General features: G+C 60.9%; 1 protein-coding gene across 8 annotated transcripts; it reads right to left on the bottom strand.

Moving 5' to 3' along the window:
* Positions 1 to 148: 148 nt before the first annotated feature.
* Positions 149 to 13,509, bottom strand: CRTAC1 (cartilage acidic protein 1). 8 transcript variants are annotated; one of them, XM_058810493.1, is made up of 16 exons: positions 13,393 to 13,509; positions 9,484 to 9,680; positions 8,102 to 8,298; positions 7,066 to 7,196; positions 6,299 to 6,455; positions 5,558 to 5,692; positions 5,126 to 5,313; positions 4,812 to 4,948; positions 4,091 to 4,173; positions 3,494 to 3,594; positions 3,241 to 3,409; positions 2,621 to 2,766; positions 2,446 to 2,488; positions 1,868 to 2,011; positions 656 to 781; positions 149 to 369 (listed from the first exon to the last, which is right to left on the bottom strand). In XM_058810493.1, the coding sequence occupies exons 1-16, from the start codon at positions 13,435 to 13,437 to the stop codon at positions 242 to 244; spliced, it is 2,127 nt and encodes a 708-aa protein (XP_058666476.1). In that variant the 5' UTR covers positions 13,438 to 13,509; the 3' UTR covers positions 149 to 241. The 8 variants fall into 8 exon arrangements, 7 of the variants coding, with proteins under 7 accessions (XP_058666476.1, XP_058666477.1, XP_058666474.1 ...); XM_058810494.1 differs by having other exon boundaries at positions 5,126 to 5,271; XM_058810491.1 differs by having other exon boundaries at positions 13,333 to 13,485.
* Between the last annotated feature and the right edge of the window lie 5,322 nt (positions 13,510 to 18,831).

The raw sequence follows: 18,831 nt of genomic DNA, 5'->3' as shown, positions 1-18,831 counted from the left end.
GGCTGGGTATCTCTTTTCACGCTGGGTTGGACAGAGCCCCACAAGGCTGAGCATGTGGGAAGGGAGGAGATGGAGAGGAGGGGGCAGTCTAGGGCAGCAGGGGGACAGGTAGCAGGCACGTGGCCCTGGGACAGGGACACACAAGGAATACAGAGCAGGAAAGGGTTTATTCTGTTGGCACTGAATTCAACCGGCACAGTGCTGGGGGGTAGCAGGGAACACCTGGCTGGGCCAGAGCAGGCTAATTGCGCCAGCAGCGTCCACCAGCACCCAGGGAGAAGCCATGGTGACAGTGGCAGTGGAAGGAGCCATAGCTGTTGTGGCAGATATGGTCGCAGGGACCAGGCTGTGCCTGGCACTCGTCTATGTCTGGGAAAGAAGGAGAAAAGGTCAGAGCTGTGCCAAGGGTTCAGGGACTGTGTGGCATGGGTAGGGCAAGGGATGGAGGAGGCATGAGGGGAGCAGCTCCAGGGCTGGGTGAATGTGGGACACAAGGGCAGGTGATCCTGCCACTGCTTGGTGCCAAGGCTGCTGGGTGGCAGATGTCCTTACTCCACCAGCTCCTGCACAGCCACAGTCTGGGCTGTGAGCACACCTGGACACCCCATCATCTCTGCTGCCAGGGCAGCACCAGGTGGGCACTGCAGGTACTCACCCAGGCACCAGCTGGCAGCCAGATCGAGGGGATGGAAGCCTGGGTGGCAGAGGCAGCTGTGTGCCCCAGGGCTGTTGATGCACAGCTGGCTGCAGTTGTGCAAGCCCTGAGCACACTCGTCGATGTCTGGTGGGGATAAAGAGAGCAGTGTGGGGTTATAGCACGTAGGGGGAAAAGCAGCCCAGCCCTGTTGTTGAGGTGCAGGCAGGGCTGCTTGCTGCACCCTAGCCCCCTCAGAGCTGTAGTCCCAGTGCAGAACTGGGCCAGGGGCACCACCACTCTCCAGCCAGGTCCCAGGGTGGGCAGAAGCACAAGCATAGCCCAGCCCTGCAGAGCTCAGCAGACCAGGTTAATAGATGGGATATAGTTTATTGGGGGATCTCTGGGAGAGGGGCTGGAAGACTGTTGGGACTAAGCAGGGTCAGACTCCAAACAGTAGGGTCAATACGTTAAAAAACAGACCAGGAGGGTCCTGCCCCTGCAGGGCTGGGAAGAGCCTCCTCTGCCAGGGCTGGGGAGGTGTTCCCGTCACTGAGGAGGGGGCAGGCGAAGCACACACGTCGCAGGCCAAACCAGCAGGCACATGGTACGGTATCGAGGCGACGGAGCAAGGTACCAGCATGGCAGGAACAGCACTGGGGCAGGGGGTGGGTGGGGAAAGGGGCACTGCCAGGCTGCCCCAGGGCTGCTTTCCCAGAGATGGCACAGGACAGCCAGGTCTGTGCCCGTCCCACTGCAGGTCACCCCACTATGTCCCAGCCGGCACTTCCAGGGTGGTTCGACGAGGACAGAAAAAGAGAGACAGGCAGAGGCCAGCCCATCCTTCCACCAAGGCTGCTCTGGCGTGTTATGGGCAGGGCTTAAAGTGCATAGAGACAAAGGCAGAGTCCGAGGACTTGAGGGAGGAGGGCACTGTGGGGGAGCCCAGGCCAGCTCCCAGCAGAGGGATAGCCCCCAAAAAAGGCCACTTGAGCTGCACAGAGAAGGAGAGAAGGAACAAGACAGAAAAAGAGAAAGGGAAGGGGGGTCAGTGGCAGATCAGTGGGAGGCACGGACAGACAGACACAGAACCAGGGTGGAGGTGGCTGGGCTGCCGTCCGACAGGTTACAGGCTGTGACCTGGCCTTTGTCAGGGGTGCAACAGCATCCCAAGATGGTGCTTTGGGGCTGATGCCAGCTGGCATGGGGTCAGGTGTCCCAGCTATCACTCACCCACGCAAGCTGTGCCGTCCTCGTTTGGCTCAAAGCCCCGGCTGCAGCGCTTGTTGCTGCGACAGCGGTACCCGCCATAGGTGTTGATACAGAGAGGCTTCTCCCGGGGACAGATGAAGGGGAACTCCTTGCACTCATTTGTGTCTGCAAGAGGGTCCTCAGTGTGAGATGTCTAGGCAGAGGGCTTGGGGCTGCCAGCCCCTCCAGTTCCCCCGGTACACTGGATGGTCACCCCAGTGGCAGCCATGCATAAGCCATATCTCTGTCCAGGAGGCTCCCAGCATGGCCACAGCCACCCTGCTGCTCCTCTGCTGCCCCTCCCATCATTCATGGCTGCAGCACACAGCCTGCCACATGCCAGCCATGCCTCCTGCCCTAGCACATTGCTCTCGCTGTTCCCTGGGACACCATTGTGCCCCTCTGGAGCTGTACAGGTGTCCCATTCCCAGGCCATGTGCCAGGCAGGCAGCTGTACCTGGCACAGACCCATGTGGCAGGCAGACACCTCCCAGTCTCAGTGTCCCCCATGGGTACAGCATCCTGGGTAAAGGCACACCTGTGTTCCAGCAGCCACTCACCTACACAGCGTCCATTCTCGTGCTGGGAGAATCCCTGCCCGCACTGCATTTGGGAAGAAGCAGAGACCACTGGGATGGAGAGGAATCACCCCTGGGCAGCCACTGAGCCAGGAGAGCCCAGCCCCTTGTTTCTGTCCCCAAAGTGTCACACCCTAGACCCACACCTGGCCCTCACCTCCAGAGGGGCAGGCATGAGTGGCTCCTCCACATCCAGAGGGTAGGGGATCTCCAGGACAGAGTTGGTCTCACTGCTTGCCACAGCTCGTGACACCACACGGCCATCTGGCCAAGTCACCTCCAGGCTGCTGGCTTCATCACGCCCTGCAGGTGGGCAGCCCATCAAAGGGAGGGTCTCCAGGGTGGGCAGGGGCTGAAAGGAGGCCAGCGGGGTGGTAGGGATGGAGGGACAAAGTTCTCCCTTGCTCCCTGAGCCCAGCTCCAGGTGCTCATGCTGACAGCCCCCCCACATGGATGTACTCTGAGGGGTGTACATGGGATGACCTTGCAGTGGGGAGACACCCCTGCAGGCTTGGCTGCACCAGGGGAGAGCTAAAGGGAAGGGAAAGCCCTACTGCCTAGGCAAAGCAGCAGGCAGGGCATGGGGAAGGGGGCAGCTGCTCCTTGCAGCACAGCTGCAGTGGCTCGGCAGCCTGCCCCCAGCCTTACACAGAGCCCAGCGTACCTAGGGTGACAGGCAGGGACGATTACTGCGCAGCGGGACACCGGGGCAGCAGACACAGCCCCTGCCCTGGGGAGTGCCAGGGGAGGTTGGGGGGGAGGCGGCCCCTAGCTCACCCAGTCCAAAGTGTGCCACGGGCTCCATCTCGCAGAGGTAGCCGGAGCCGCCGTCGATGATGCGCAGGTGGGCCCCGCTGCGCCGCGTGAACAGCACCACCTTGGCCCCCCGCGCAAACGCCCCGAAGCGCGTGCGGGGGATGACCCGCAGCCAGTTGTTATTGGTGCCCTGCAAAGGGGGAAGGAGCAGAGAGATTGAGTTGAGAGGGATGGAAGGGATGGGTACAACATGAGGAGTCCCTGCTTGACTCACCTGGGTGCCCTTGAAGATGGAGATTGGCTGTGCCATGGACTCGCCGTGGGATAGGATGAGGTCCAGCATCCCATCGCCATCAAAATCTGTCACTGCACCTCCTGCAAGGATGGAATCATGCTGTGTCTGAGGCCTGGCCCCATGTTCCCCAGCACTAGACCTTGCTGCTGCTGTGGCCTTCCACTGGCAATGGGAGCACTCCCAGCCACGCAGGGACAGAAAGGAAGATGGGGTGACATCAGTGCAGGAGTGTGGCTGGCACCTTCTAATCAGAAGCATTGGCATCCTGGGCAGTGGAGGGGACAGGCAGTGCCTGGCTGGCTGTGTGTCACAGGGAGCTGCCTGACCTCTTCCCAAATGCAGAGGCTGGCTTTGAGCAGCGGGCACCCAGGAAGGGGCACATCAAGAGTGCCTCTGGGGTACTGGAGATGGCACTGTTGGCTGGGTATGAGTGGAGGGAGAAAGCATGGGGCCATTCCTGGGTGAGAGGAGCTCCAGCCTGCTGGTGGGGAGCAGGCAGATAACTCAGCCAGGCATGTGGCATCCTCAGGCAAAGAAGGTGCCAAGCAGTGCTGTGCCAGAGCAGGGTGTACCCACCAGTGCCCCGTCCCTCTGGCTCCAGTGCATCCCCTGGATTCAGCTCTTCCACTATGGGGTCTGAGTGTTCTCTGCGGATGAGCCTGCCAAGGACACACACAGGGTATGAATGCCAGCTCCTGCAGTCCTCAGAACCCTCCTGGACATGCCTATCCCCTCCTGAAGAATCATGGTAGGGGTGACAGCCATGGTGGCTATAGGGTGTGGACTGAGGATGTGACTGTCCCCTGCCTGTTGGCACATCCCCACTCCATGCAGAGACAACAGGAGTTTCATGAGAGCTTCTGGATCTGAACTGCAGAGCAGCAACAGCATCTGTTGCATCACTCTGGAACATGGAGATGTCTCCAAAGGGCTCCTTGCAAAACCCTTGCCCTCTACCCACCCATGGGTGCAAACATTGGGTAGACAACCAGTTCCCATTGCCCTACACACGAGGCAAGGAGGTGCTACACAGAAGTAATAAGACTTGACCCCCGCAATTAACAGGAGCCATGAACAAGCTTCCACACAGCTGCTAATCAGCGGTGCTGGGGACCCCAGGGGCTGCTGCAGGCACGATCACAGTGGCTGGTAATGATGCCAGGAAGGGCTCAGTCACGACGCCTTTTATGAGCCGAGCCCGAGCCGTGGCACTGCTGGAGAGGAGCCCTATGAGCCTGGCTGTGCTGCTCGGCTCCCAGTGCAGGGTGCAGGGGTGCCCGGCCCCGCCGGCTCCTACCGGAACAGGCGATTGGCGGAGGAGCCGCGGTAAGCGATGTTGTTGAAGAAAACCTCCAGCTCCTGATCGTTGTCGAAGTCGGCTGCGATGACGGTGCGGACGGGAGACGGCATGGAGAACTTGGGGGTGGCGATGTCCTGCATGGACACAGCCTGACAATAGGCACAGGCAGCAGGACACCCGGGTCCTGCTTTGATGCCCCGGGTGCCCTCCTCGCTGTCAGGTGGGGCTCAAAGGGAACTCGGAGCGAAGGCAGCCCCGCTGGCCGAGTGGCTCCGGGGCAGAGCCGTCGGTGCGGGGGCTCCGGCCCTCACCCGGAATCGGACGCGGCCGGGAGCCCCGCTCTGCAGGTAGAGGCGGTGCGGCCCGTTCCAGTTGCCATAGACGATGTCCACTCGGCCGTCCCGGTTGAAGTCAGCCAGCGCCACACCGCGTCCGTGCTGGTAGGGGTCATCCAGCCCTGGGGAACCGCAAGGGGACAGGGGGAGACGGGAACCCCTCCCTGCCTCCTTGTCCCAGCACACCTCCCAGGATGTGCTCCATTGTCCCCAGACAGGTGCTCCACGCACAGGGTTACATCCCTGCTGCGCTGATGGATGCCCCGATCATCTCAGCCACTGCACAGTGGTCAATGGGGCTCTGGGTCCCCAGGGCTGTCCCCTCACTGCCCTCACCCAGTGCAGGCATAGCCACCCCCGCCCTGAAGTCCCCAGCGTCCCTGTGTCCCCCCAGCTTCCCCTACTCACCCACAGCAGCTGCCACGTCGCTGTACGTCCCGTCCCCCCGGTTGTGGAAGAGGAAATTTGGGCTGTTCTCATTACCGCAGAATATGTCAGAGGCACTGTCACTCAGGATGGGGCCCACGGCCACCCCACGGCCGCCTGGGGGACAGCAGCCCGGGGTGAGGGGACAGCTGCCGGGGTGAGGGGAGTTTGTGCTCCCCATGTTACCTCAGTGTTGCTCACACGGTGGACCCAACCCCCCCACCACCCGTCCCCTCCACTCCCCCCGCCGTGTCCCATTCTTGCCCACCTCCAATCCCTCTCATCAGGAGCTAATTGGGCCTGGCAGCCGCTCGTGTCACTCCCAACCCTAATCACTGCCATCGCCATGGTGACAACACTCCTAATTAGTGACAATTTACCGCTGGGGCACGCAGCAGTCCCCATGGTGGTGGGGCAGCACGGGGCGCAGGCGGGCTCGTTCCTCCCGACGCCTACGTTCCCAAACCCCGCTGGCTGCCCTGCGGATGCTGTGAGCTCGGGAGGGACTACCCCCGGTGATGCTGGGCACAGGGGTCCGGCCAGGCGTGTATCCATGGTCCTGGCGCCTTTCACGGGCCGTGAGGCTGCCACTAGATGGGGCAGTCAGGCAGCCCAACGCGTGGCACGGACCTGGGGCTGCACTGCCCTGCCTCAGCCAGCTCTCCCGTTCGCCGTGCCCTGCAGCGCCCCGTACCCTCGCAGGGCCACAGCAGCCGGGAGTACCTGTGTACTTGCTGACGCCAGCCTGGGCGGCCACATCCACCAGCGCCACGACACCGCGGGCAGGGTCACTGGCAGCCACATCCATCTCAATCAGGGCATGGGGGCCCACGTTGCCGCTGGCATAGTTGGCGATGTAGATGGAGTACCTGCCGGAGCCCTGCAGCCGGCAGCACCGCCTCAGCACCCACCCACCCACGGCTCATCGCCAGGGGACCACAGGGTGCCTGCTGTGAATGCTCTTATTGCCCCGTGGGGGCAGGCACTGCTGCTGTGTGCTGAGCGAGAGCCCTGCAAAGCCCACGGCAAAAAGCATCCCAGGAGCAGGGATGTGCCCCATTGCCTCCAGGAGCTCTCTGGTCACAGTGCTGGCATGGGGCACATTATCCTCCCTCCCAGCATCCCCGGCGTGCCGGGTCCTCCCAGTTTCCACCACCCCCTTTGTCCCGTGCAGTAGCTGCACCCTGATTTAGCGATAATCATTTGGAAACAAACCGCTGGAGGAGGAGGACGAAGAAAGAGCAGGTGACAGGAACATAAATCACCTCGACAGGCACGTTTATCAGCTGGTGGCAACCGTGTGGACAGGCATCCACAGTCCCTAGAGCTGGGGCCGTTGTGAGCCCTGACAGCCCAGGGGCAGCTGGGGGGCACCCTTGGCCAGCAGAGGATGGGATGGGCAAGAGGAGCAGGGCCCAGGACTCCACTGAAGGGGCACTGGGAGTGGGAAGGGGGCAGAGATGCCTGTCCACAGAACCCTGCTTGCTCACCGTGCGGTCCACGCAGGCAACAGAGCGGCCGGCAAAGCGGCTGGCCACGTCCCGGTTCACCTCGTCACTCAGGATGTCCTCCCAGCGCCCGTTGCGGAGCTTGAACAGCTTGTCTGTGTAGGTGGCCATGCCTGGGGAAGGGGCACAGGTCAGTGGGCTCCAGCACACCGCCTCCTCCTGAGGAGAGTGCTTTGTAGCAAGGGAGGTTTTGGAAAAGGCACCCTTTTTCCAGAGCACCCCAAATATCTGCTGTCCCTGCAGCCCCCTACAGTGCAATGGGGCTGGGCTGCTGCTGCAAGAACCCCATGACCCTTAAGGGCCATGGGGAGACACACAGAAGAATCAACTCATTAGGCTAAAATATGTCCCAATGAGGCACAGCCCTGTAGATCTTCCCCAGGAAGGCAAAAAAAAAAAAATTGAAAAAGAAATCGATTCAGTGGCAGGCACAGTCAGCGAGCTACACCATTTGTGACAGCAGCAATGGCAGATCCTGATTTAGGGACAGGTGTGCCAGCAGCCACTGCCAGCCCGGGTAATTAGGAGCACTGGGAAGACAGATCTGCCGCCTGGAGGTCAGGGACACAGGGCAGAGCTGGGCTGGAGCACCAAACCAGGCAGCCCTGGGGATTCCCAGTGCCAGCTTGGAGCATGTAAGTCTTGTTCCCATGACAGGCATGCCAGGAGCACTGGACTTGGTGCAGCAGGCACAGGAGAGCCATGAGATCAAAGGGGACAATGGCTGCAGGGCACAGCTGGGATTTACAGTGTGGGGTCCCTGTGGCAGGACAGTCGAGGGGGCGGAAGGGAATCTTCTGTCCCACTTGGGGTGCCACAAAAAGGGCAATGGGCAGCTGGAAGTGCTGACTCGGTGGCTGGCTGGGCTCAGTGTCCCACCCGTGCTGCCATCAATCAATGGAGCCACTCAAGTGAGAAATTAACTCCAGCCCGCACACATCCCTCACACGCCGAAGGTCGCGGGCGGCCACGCCGGGGCTGCCCCCGTGCCTGGGGCCCGGCTGCCGGCAGGGCTCACCAGAAAAGGCATTGTTGGTGTTGAGGAAGTAGATCTCCTCGCGGCCGTCGCCGTCGATGTCACAGGCTGTCACGCCGATGGCGTTGCCCTGCCGGTCCCGCAGGGCGTAGTACGGGGAGCCCCGCTCATCCTCCGCCACGTTCACCAGCCGCCCCTGCGCCTTGTCGTACTTGAGCACCAGGTTGGGGCCGTTGTACCTGTGAGTGCAGGCAGAGTAGTGGCTTCCCGAGGACTGAGGATGGGATTAAAGCCCCTGTCTCACCCCTGGGGGGACACTGGGTGTGATACTGCGTTTTCCCCACGATGGGCACTGCAGAGACCTGCATGGTCCATGGAGGCCAAGGACCCTGCCACGCACCCCATGTCTGGCAGCACTAGTGGGGGTCAGGCAGACAGAAGTACAGGATGGGGTGCAGGTCCCTGCTTGCAGAGCTTTCCCAGGGCAAGCAAACTGCCACACAAGGCAAATCCTCTCAGCACGGAGCATCCCACTGGCTCCTCGCCCGCTCCCGCCCAACGCACCAGTAAACAAGTTATACAACGGACACCACGTCTGCTTACAAAACTCCAGCTGCCCTCTTGACTCAGCACAGCTGGCAGTGGTGGCCCAGACCCCTCCAGGGTTCCAGTCCTGCCCAAGTTTTCCTGCCTCAGTGATGTTCAGAGCAGCATAAGGGCCAGACTCTGACTGCCTGCCACCATAGTGCCTCCATCTAGCTGGATGGGATCTGTGAGGGTAAAGGTGGGCACATTCTCAGGTGGGCACACCTGTGTGTGCAAGCCTCTTTAGGGAGTGAGGATGGTGATGTGTACACAGATACCCTGCAGTAGCAGCTCACGGCAGTGCCAGCACACACCATGGTCTCTGCTCTTCCTGACCAGGGTTGGACCTGCTGGCAGCAGCTGCTCTGTGTCCAGCCCCACTTGGGCACTGGCAGCACAGCACACGGCTCCCTGCTTGCCCGGCTCCTGCCGGCCCTTCCCAGCCATCACTCCAATAAAGGACTATAAAAAACCTCCAGCCAATTAACTGAATCTCCAGAGAGAGCTGAGTCCTGTCAGCAGAGCAGAGACGGCCTGGGGACACGCTGGCTGTGCACTGCAGGTGGACCCTGACTGCTGGGCAGCTGCCACCGCCCCACAGGGAAGGGACCGATGGGGGCACTCACGTGGTCCTAGACAGGCACTCGCTGGCATCCACACCCTCTGTGGTTGCACACACACGCACACACACACACACACACACAAATTCACTGGTGGGTGCATGCAGACCTCAACTCACCCATCTGTGTGCACAACCCCCCCAGCTGGCCACAAGACCACAGAGGAGGGAGGAATTCCTGTCCCTGCTGTCACTGAGGCCTTAGGGGTGCCCCACTCACCCTGCCACCACAATCTCGAAGTCACCGTCGGCATCCAGGTCGGTGATGGCCACACCGTAGTTGAGCTGGGTGGGGTTGCTGTCGTAGTCGGGCGGCAGGAGGCGGTGGGTGACGGCTGCAAACATGGGCTCGCTGCGCTGGGAGCCCTCGCTGAGCCAGGCCAGGGACAGCAGGCACAGCGCCAGCATCCTGGACACCTGGGAGAGACCTACAGCCCATCGGCTCAGGAGCAGACTGTGCTCCACCATGCCCAAGCAGCCCACTGTCCTTGCATGGGAGATGCTCTCTTTTCACCCCTTGCCATAGCACCCCAGCCTGCACCACACCACCTGCCCCTTGACCCTTGGCACTGTCACTCTGGTGTCCCCATGCACAGACTGTCCTGGCACTGTTCACCCTTGGGACAAGATCACACTCCAGTGAGCTGGGGCTGAGGAGCAGCCCAGCCTTGGCAGCCCATCCTACTGGAGGGACTGGAGAGGTAGCAGAAGGGCTCTGGGGAGCTGACAAAGCTGGGCTCAGGCCCAGATCACTCTGCCCTAAGGTGCCACTGGCTTCCAAGGTCCTGGTAAGTCAAAATGTCAATCACTGCTCCCTTGGCAGGGTCAGAGGAAGAAGACATTCACTGGCCCAAGGAGTTTGTCTTCTGTCCCATTGGTGTTCCAGAGCTGGGGAAGTTCGCAGGGAGAACAGGGATACTTTATCAGGTTACTCCCACGTGCCTCAGTTTCCCCATCCTGCGGGAAATGTTCCTCCCAGGGTCTCCGCAGGGTGAGCTCCTTCCAGCCTGGCCAGGGAAAGCTTCTGCACAGGGATGCAGCCATGAGGAGATGCTGGGAGGAACAGGAGACTGGGACGAGAGGCTCATTTAACCTGGACTGCGGAGGACAGCCTCTGCCAGCACTGCTGGCAAGGCTGCAGAGACTTTGGAGCTGGCTCTGACCTGGCTGTAGCACAGGTGATGAGCAAGGTGGCACTTAGGAGGGCAACCCCTCATCCCAGGCCTGGCAGTCACCTCCAGAAGGGAAGAGCCCAGAGATGAGCTGTGTGTCCCCAGGCTGTGAGCATGATCCCACATGCCTGCACTCCAGCTGGGAGAAAAAGCAGCCTGCTCCACTCTTGCAAACCAGAAGGGTGGTTGGGGCACCTGGCCTGCAAGGGGACAATGCTGCATGTGACTGTGCCTGGGCAGGACAGCCCTCCCAGGCAGGAACAGTCCCCATGTCCAGGAGTGAATGACCCCCTGCCAGCTGACCCCAGTGCTGTTGGAGTCAGACAGCAAGCCCAGGAGTGGTGGCAGCTGGGCGGTACCACATGTGCCCAGCTTGGAGAGGGGAAGGTGCCCATTTAGACCCCAGCAGACCCAGCAGATTGTGGAGAACTGCCTGCTGCTGCCTCCTCAGGATGGGAATGGTCCCAAGGCTCTCTTGGGGGCCAGGATTCCCATGCCATAACTAGCTTCCAGGCCCACATGGCTGGGCAGGAAGGAGCTGTTCTCCAGCTGCAGAGGAAACCCTAACCCTACTGCCCACAACACCCATAGTTCTGTATTCCATTGCTCCAGCAGCTTGCTCTCCTTTCCTCTCCAACCCCATCTGTAGCCTGCGCACAGCATCCAAGGTAGATGTGTGTGTGTCCCCAGCTCTATCCTCAGGAGAGGAATGCTCCAATTCTCTTCCTGTGATGGCCCATTACCCTGCCATGCTGAATGGAGCAGCCCTTGAGGGGCAGGAGCCTGGATCCTTCCCTGGTGCAGGGGTCCCATTCAAGACACGTGATGGGGACAGGGTTCATTGGGTTGTTGAGGGATGGGAAAGTCCCTGAGTGTCACTCTGCAGACAGTGAAGGAGGGGGAGCCTTTGCCACATCCCCACTCCAGGCTTACCAAAACGAGCACAGGGGAGAGCCACTGACATTGTGGACAGATGGGTGCAGGGGTGCCACATAAGCCCCTGGCCCTGCAGAGCAGTGCTACCTCACTCCCAGGCACAGCCAGACGATGGGTGCTGTCCCCAGCTCATTGGCAGGGCCCCCTGTCTTTGCCCATTCCAGCTCCCACTCCTCAGAGCCTGGACTGCTACCAGGTGCCCCCCCTGCCTCATCCAGCTGCAGCTGAAATCCCTCCAAGCTGGATGGAGCTTTTCCAGTAGGAAACAATGCTCCTGATTGGAGACAAAAGGCTTTTCCCAGTGGATCCGGTGCTTGGTGCCATGGGGAAGGGATGTCCAGCCCAGAGCCAGGCCATTTTGGGAAGGGGAAGGGAGGCAGACTTGGGCTCTGCATGTCAGATGCAGAAGGGCCTCATCATTCCCAGCATGCTTTTGATAGAACCACAGTCCCAGCATGAAGATTCACCTGGGGTTTGAGGCCATGGGGCCCTGCCTGTATGCAGGGCAGACCTCAGTCTCTCTTGTTCCAGCAGAGTCACGTCCTGGCTTGTGTCGTGGCATGTGGTGGCAAGGTCACCCCAGGGGGTTTCTGCAGTATGGCTAGTGACACGAAGCCAAAGTGCCAAGCAGGGCAGAGCCACTGGGAGGGTGCCAAGGCACCCATGCAGGGTGCAGCCAGGCAGCCCAGGGAGAGGATGCTGGCCCCCAGGTGCAGCATGTAGGATTCATCTGAGCCCATGCATTGCTATGGCTGACAGTGCCCAGGTGGGATGGGACTGGAAAGGGACCATGGGACAGGCAGGCAATTGGGCCCCAGACTGCTCAGCACAAGTGGGGAGATGCTGTCCCCAGATGTCTTCACTGTGCACACAGGGACATGCCCGAGCCTACATCATGGGGAAGGTGGGTGTGAGGTCCCTGTGCGGCCACCCCACTCTGCATGTCACTGTGACATTACTCCCCTGCTCACCACGCACCCCAGTGATGTCACGCGCCACCACTGCAGCAATGTCCCGCTGTGGGCCGCAGTCACCTCCGCGACATTTCTGGACGTCATGCAGCAAGGGCATCACTGCACCCCAAACGCACCCCAAAGCGGTGACAACATGGTGACATCCCAGCACCTCATGCCACCATGCTGCATGTGCCCCACTAGCATCATATTCTCATTGCTAGCACAGCCAGGCTGCCACAGCTGTACCTGCCAGGGCAGAGGACAGGCAGGAGACATCCCACAGACCCATCAGACCCCTGTTCCACAGACCCATCAGACCCCTGTTCCACAGCAGCTGGGCTGCCCAGAGTACCAGCAATGCCCCTCCACAGCTCCTCAAAGCCCAGCAGCCCAGACCCTGCAGTGCCTCTGCTCCAGGCAAAGCCCATGAACCTGGGTCCTGCTGCGACGTCTGCTCGCTGCTGCGAGCCTGTCCCTCCTATGCAGGACTCCTCAGCGCTGGACCTGGCAGCCTGGGGCTCAGCCAGCAGCAGCCAATGCAGTGTGGAGATGAGCAGTCACCTTAGCCTCTGAGCTCGCCCCAGAGGGACACCAGGTCCTTGGGGTGCTCAGGCCCAGCAGCACACAGCCAGCCCCTTCCCACGCAGGCAGGTACACGGCTGGACTCCTCTGCCCACTGCCCCCCGCTCCTCCACGGGCTCGGCCAAGACCAAGCACAAGTGCCGCTATAAAGAGGGGCTGTCCCTCGCTGCTCGCAGTGCTGCTGCTCCTGCCAGCTCTCTCCAGTCCCTGCACACACCGCCCATCACCGTACAGACTCTTGAGCACGGTTCTCCCCAGCCCAGCATCCTTCCATCCCCATCCCATCCTTCTTCCCGCTCCCTCCCGCCTCCCTACCCCGCATCCCCGCCACGCCACGGGGACAGGCTACGTGCCCGCGGTCCCGCTCCGCCCTCCACCAACTTCTCCCCGGGCCGGTGACCGTGCCGGAGTTGACAGACGCACCTCCCCGCCCCGGAGTCCCCGGGAAACTTCGCGGAGCAGCAAAACCACACGGCTACTCACGGGCCAGGGGGGCCGCCCGGCGCCCCCACGGCGGCGGGAGCGCATCCCGCACCGCCGCCTCGCCGCCCGCCGCGCCTCCGCCTCCGGTGCTCCGCTCCCGGCTCCCGACGGGCCCGGCCCGCCCGCGCGGCGCCTTAAGAACGGGCGGCGGCGGCGGCGGCGAGCGGGGCGGGGGCGCCGCTGCCAATGGGGAGCGCGGGGTGGGGCCGCCCGCAGCCAGGTCCGGCCCCGCGGTGCTGCGGGGGGGCACGGCGAGCATCGCCCCGGGCACCGGTACCGGGAGGAGGGGGCGTCCCGGGATGCCGGAGCCACGGCCGAGAGAGATGCACGGCCACGGCGGGCAGCGTGTCCCGGCTCGCTGCGGGCACTCCGGGGTGCTGCATGGGGAGCACTCGGGCCATGGCTGGGCACGGCTCCCCAGCTCCTGCAAGGGCCGCTGGCGTGATGAACCGAGCAGAGCCAGGGGCCTGACCCGGCTGGGGGCGACGGAGGTCGGGCACAGGCGGACGAAAGAGAGCGGAGCTGGGCACGCCCCTGGTGCAACACTATCTTGGAAGGGTAAGAGAGAACAGTTTTAAACTAAAAGAGGGGAGATCTAGATAAGATGTTAGGTGGAAATTATTCACAATGACAATGGTGAGACACAGGAATGGGTTGCTCAGAGAAGTTTTAGGTGACCCATCCCTTGAAATGTTCAAGGCCAGGTTGGATGGAGTCCTGGGTACCTGATGTCGTAGGCAGCATCTCTGTCCATGGCAGGGGGATTGGAACTAGATGATCTTTAAGGTCCCTTCCATCCCAAACCATTCTATTGTTCTATGAATCCAACACTCATCCACACCCCGAGGGGTCAGCACCTGCCTGTGTCATCACCCTGCACATCACCATCTCTCTCTGCAGGGGCCCCAGGGGTGGCTGTGCCATGGCAGCCAGCCTGAACTCCAAGAAAGGCCCCATCTTATGTCATGCAAGGCACTGACTTGCCCAAAAACTTGTAGCCAGTGTATGCCCCAGGCACGATGGCATTTGTGCAAGCCTGCCTTTCCCAGCCTGTTTTCCTGAGGGGCTGGGCACAGAGCTCTCTGTGTGTCTCTGGAAGCACAAAGTGGCTGTGGTGGGGACTGGGACAGCACTGGCAGGGCACAAGGCTACCAGGTCACCCTAGTGTGGCACATTCACAGTGCTCACAGCACAGAGTCTGGGTCTGTGAGCACTGTGAGAGACAGCAGCAGAGACATGTTGGAAGACAGCAGGAACTCATGCCACTCTGGCTGCTTCAAGTGGCTAATCACCTCCTCTGCTAAAGCCCTTATTTCTCATTGAACATGTCTGGCTACAGCTTCTGCCTGTTGCTCCTTGTTCTTCTCTCACTGCTAGATTCGAGAGCTCTCCAGTCCCAGTGATTGTTTCCCACAAAGGTGCTTCCATACAGCCATCAAATACCCCTTTATTTCATTGCTGACGACTCATTCTTGCAGGGTGCTTGGCTGAGCACCAGGCTTGCTGCGTGGCTGCCTGCTGCAGGGTCCTCACAGCCAGAATGTTGGCATCCAGGCACAGGGAGCCTGCTACAGGGCAATGCCATGGGGCAGGAACCACACCGGCTCTCTGCTTTTGCCATGCTGAGCCACAATGCCAAGCAAACCCAAGTGTGCCCACCCCACATGTGCAATGCCGTGCTTGTGTGCTCCTGTGAGTGCTGTGGGTGTGCTCTGCCCACCAGTGTCCACAGCCCATGCCCAGCTGCACCCTTGCATGAGTGTGTGTGCACTCAGGGTGAGCACCCCTGCTGCCGAGCTGCTCCCTCATCCCAGCTTTGGTAACACCCGGATAATTATTTGTACAAACTGCAGGCTGGCTCCCACTGCCCTCCCCCTGACTGGCAGGTGTAGCAAACACACATGCCAGCAGGCAGCCAGCTCAAGCATGCCAGGACTGTGGATGGCACCGGGCACAGCGGCTCCCTGGGGCTCTAAACCCAGCATGCCAGCACAGCGGGGCTTGGCACTGGCCACGAGCACACACAGGCAGGGCTGCCGGTGTGCCAGCACAGGGCACATGCAGCTGTGCAGCCGTGCAGCTGTGCAGCCATGCAGCCTTGCAGCCGTGCAGCTGTGCATGTGCATCGGTGTGTGCATGGCACAGGGCACGGCTGGGCACACGGTGCTATACACACACACGTGCAGCCCTGCAGGTGCACACGCCGTGTCCCTGGGGTGTGCTCACCCCCCGGCTCCCCGTGAGCACACATGTGCTGAGTGCCAGCAGGACACACGGGCCGAGAGCACCTTGCACACTGCAGCCCCCAAGCACTGCTGCTGGCACCCAGCAGGGTGGTTTTCCACTCCTGGGGCTGCAGGGTGTTCCCCAATAGCTGCTTTTGGAGCTCCTCAGTGCCCTTGCCATGGATGCTGCCACCTTGCCAGGATATTTCTTTGCAGCCAGCAGACGCCTTGGTACAACAACAGCCACAGCCATAAGAAACATTCTTGCACCCATTCCTGGGCCCTGTGCTGCTTTAGATGTCTCCATCCCACCCCTCTGGATGCATCCACGCTGGGGACATAATGGGGCAGGCACCTTGGGGTGTGACAGAGCTCTCTGCAAGGAGCTGCGGAGGGAAGCACGGAGCATCAGTGGAACGAGCTGGGATGCATGAGAACAGTGGCAGGGGCGTTTGCAGAGCAGTGAGGTAGGGCGCAGGCGTTGGTGCACAGGGAGCCTTGCAGTGTGGTGCACGGAGGGGGTGGGATGTGCAGGGAATGGTGGCACAGAGATGGGGACAATGCACAGGAAATTAGAGCGAGCAGCAGCCAGACATGCTGCAGGGGGAAGGGAGATGCTGCGCTCCACTGAGGGCTGTGTGAAGGAGGGGGAAGGCTCATCTGCTGAGCTGGGGCCAGCATGAGTACCAGCCACCTCTTTGCACATCTGGGACCTCCCTTTCCCATCCCCAGGACTAATATGTCCCAGTTTCCCCTGGCCCTTGCCCCTGGGGCCCCATCCAGGCCAACCCAGCTCCCAGGGAATGGGAACCCTCCTAAAGCCAGCAGTCCTGATTCTTGGTGACCCTCTGCCTGGTGGCTCATCTGCCACCCCAGGCTCTCCCTGGGGAGAAGGCAGCAGGAAGGTGGGGACCAGTCTGTCCCGTGCTTGCATTGCAGTGGGCAGAAGGGTGGCACAGGGTACCGCCAAGCAGAGTAAGCCTGTGTGGTGGCAGTGCCAGATGACCCCCATGGCTCTTGCAGGGACAGTACTGCTCTGGGAGCAGGATGGGAGTCCACCTAGGATCAGGGACAGGAATCCACCCAGGATCAGCTGGATTCATAGAGCACTCATCCAGCAAATGTCCTCCAGCAAATTTCAGATGGTGCAATACAAACAGGGTGCAGGTGAGCACAGGAATGCTGACTGAAGGCACTAACCTCCAGGATACTTCACTGGAGCCATCATTCCCCTTTCTAGAGCATTATGAGGGCCAGACACCTGCACACAGCGTGCTGGGTGCACAGCACACACACATACACACTGTCAGCACACTCACGAGCACCTACATGCACACACACAACAGTCTGTGAGCATCCACCCCCTCTGCCTGTGTGAGCACTCAGTGTGCCACCAAATGTGTGTGCAGACCATGCACACACACACACCTGCACTCACACGTGCATGCAGTGATGTGCAAACATCCCATCATATACCTCTGCCGCTTTTTGACACAAGGAGAGGGCTCACACTGCCACCACAACACGCTGCACGTCCCTCGGCTGCCAAGCCAATGCTGGCTCTTGCCTGGCACTGCTTTTTTCTCTGGAGGGGCTGTGCTGGGACATCCCTGCTCCGAGGGTCTAATTTCCACTGTAAATGTATTCATGGATAATTTATCCCCAGTTGTTCCTGTGCTAATGTTGTCTTTTAGCTGAAATAGCTCTCCTCCTCCCTGGCGTTTACCCTGCTGATGTATTTATAGTGAGCACTCCATTTCCCCACAGCCTGCGCTGTGCTGGGCACGAGTCGCTGTCCTCCCTTCACGGGTCTCCTGGGCTCTGCCTCCCTGGCAGCCCCATGGTACCTCTGCTCCTCTTCCAGGCTGATTCCAGCACAGGCAGGTCCCTTGGGGCCCAGGCAGGCACGAAAGCAAGTGCCCAGTCCTGCCAGAAATGCCTTCCTGGTTCCTCCTAGGATTGCTTTGCCTCTCCCATGTCTGCGTGCCCATTGTGTGGTGGCTCACGGTGATGGACTCCCATGCTCAGATGGCCACTTGCTTGATCCCTCTTGTCCCTGCTGTCCCCTCCCTGCCATTGTCCCGCAGTGTCTGATCTCCTGTCTTGCCCACAGACCTCCTTTCTCTCTGGTCTGCACCCCAGACCATCACACTGCTCCTGTGTGCCCTGGACACCTTTCAGCGTGGGGTCTCTTTGTACCACGGCTGGCAGTGAACTGGTGACTGTCTCCCATCCCAGTGGCTCCCTGTGAGCTTCTTCTCCCAGCACCCTTCCCCAGTCCCCTCCTGCTGCCAGCAGGAATCCCTCTCCGGTGCTCCCTGGGCATGGCAAACCCTGGGAAGGCATTACCATCACCAAAGTCAGGTTAACCCCCAAGTTTGTTTAATCTAGTCTCCTTCCAGTTTAATCCAATCCTCTTCCTCACAGGTTTCCCACATTCTTGGCGGCAGCAGCAGGGTGTGAATGCTGGATCCCAGGCACTGCTCACCCAGGGGGTCTCCAGGGGTGCCTTGCCCCTGCCCTGGGACCCCCAGCCCTGCAGCTCTCTCACAGCCCAGCCCCTGTCTCTGCACAGCCTCCCTGGACCCCACACGGTCCCCAGCCTCTCCTGTCACCGTGCACAGTGCCCCCGGGTCCCCACTTGGACTCTTCCTGTCGCCGGGACATCATTAGAAATGTTAATTATTTATTATCACTAAAAGCCCTTTTTGCTGCATTGCTGTTCTCTGCCTATCTCTCTGCCCCGTGCTGCCTGTAACCGGATCCGCCTGTGCTTGCCTCCTGCTCGCAGTCCCTGTCCCTGCTTCCCTCCTACCTGCTGGGACACAGCGTGGGGGAGTCAGAGCCTTCCACCACCCCCTGCAGGACGGGGCCCTATGGGACGAGCTGGACTTGTCCCCGTGGGATCCCAGAGCCATGTCTGGTGTGGAGATGCACCAGTAGCAGTGCCCAGCCTGGGGACTGCCCTGTCCCATGCCAGGAGAGGGGACAGGAAGACAGAGGAAAGACCTGGCTGGGGCTGTAATGGAGCGAAGAACCATTAGCTCTTCTCAGCCAAGGACAATTTTGTCCCTCCCCAGAAGCACTGGGATGGGGCTCCCTGGCCAAGGGACATCAGCAGGGTGGAGGCATCAGACTGTGCTCAGCCCTCCCAGACAGCATCCCTGGCTGGGAAAGAGCAAACAGGCTGAGGGGGAACCTGGGGTGCTGCTTG

Source organism: Ammospiza caudacuta, chromosome 9, assembly GCF_027887145.1.
Source record: "Ammospiza caudacuta isolate bAmmCau1 chromosome 9, bAmmCau1.pri, whole genome shotgun sequence".
NCBI classification, from domain to species: domain Eukaryota; kingdom Metazoa; phylum Chordata; class Aves; order Passeriformes; family Passerellidae; genus Ammospiza; species Ammospiza caudacuta.
The sequence above is the reverse complement of the archived record's forward strand: the minus strand, read 5'-3'. Positions and strand labels throughout refer to the sequence as shown.

Excerpts from the sequence above, each read along its gene's own strand:
- CRTAC1 (XM_058810491.1), bottom strand. The coding sequence starts at position 13,437 with ATGCGCTCCCGCCGCCGTGGGGGCGCCGGGCGGCCCCCCTGGCCCGTG. Across the intron at positions 3,595-4,090 it reads GCCAGAGGGACGGGGCACTG|GAGGTGCAGTGACAGATTTT; the intron begins GTGGGTACACCC and ends CCATCCTTGCAG. Across the intron at positions 3,410-3,493 it reads CCATCTTCAAGGGCACCCAG|GGCACCAATAACAACTGGCT; the intron begins GTGAGTCAAGCA and ends CCCCCTTTGCAG.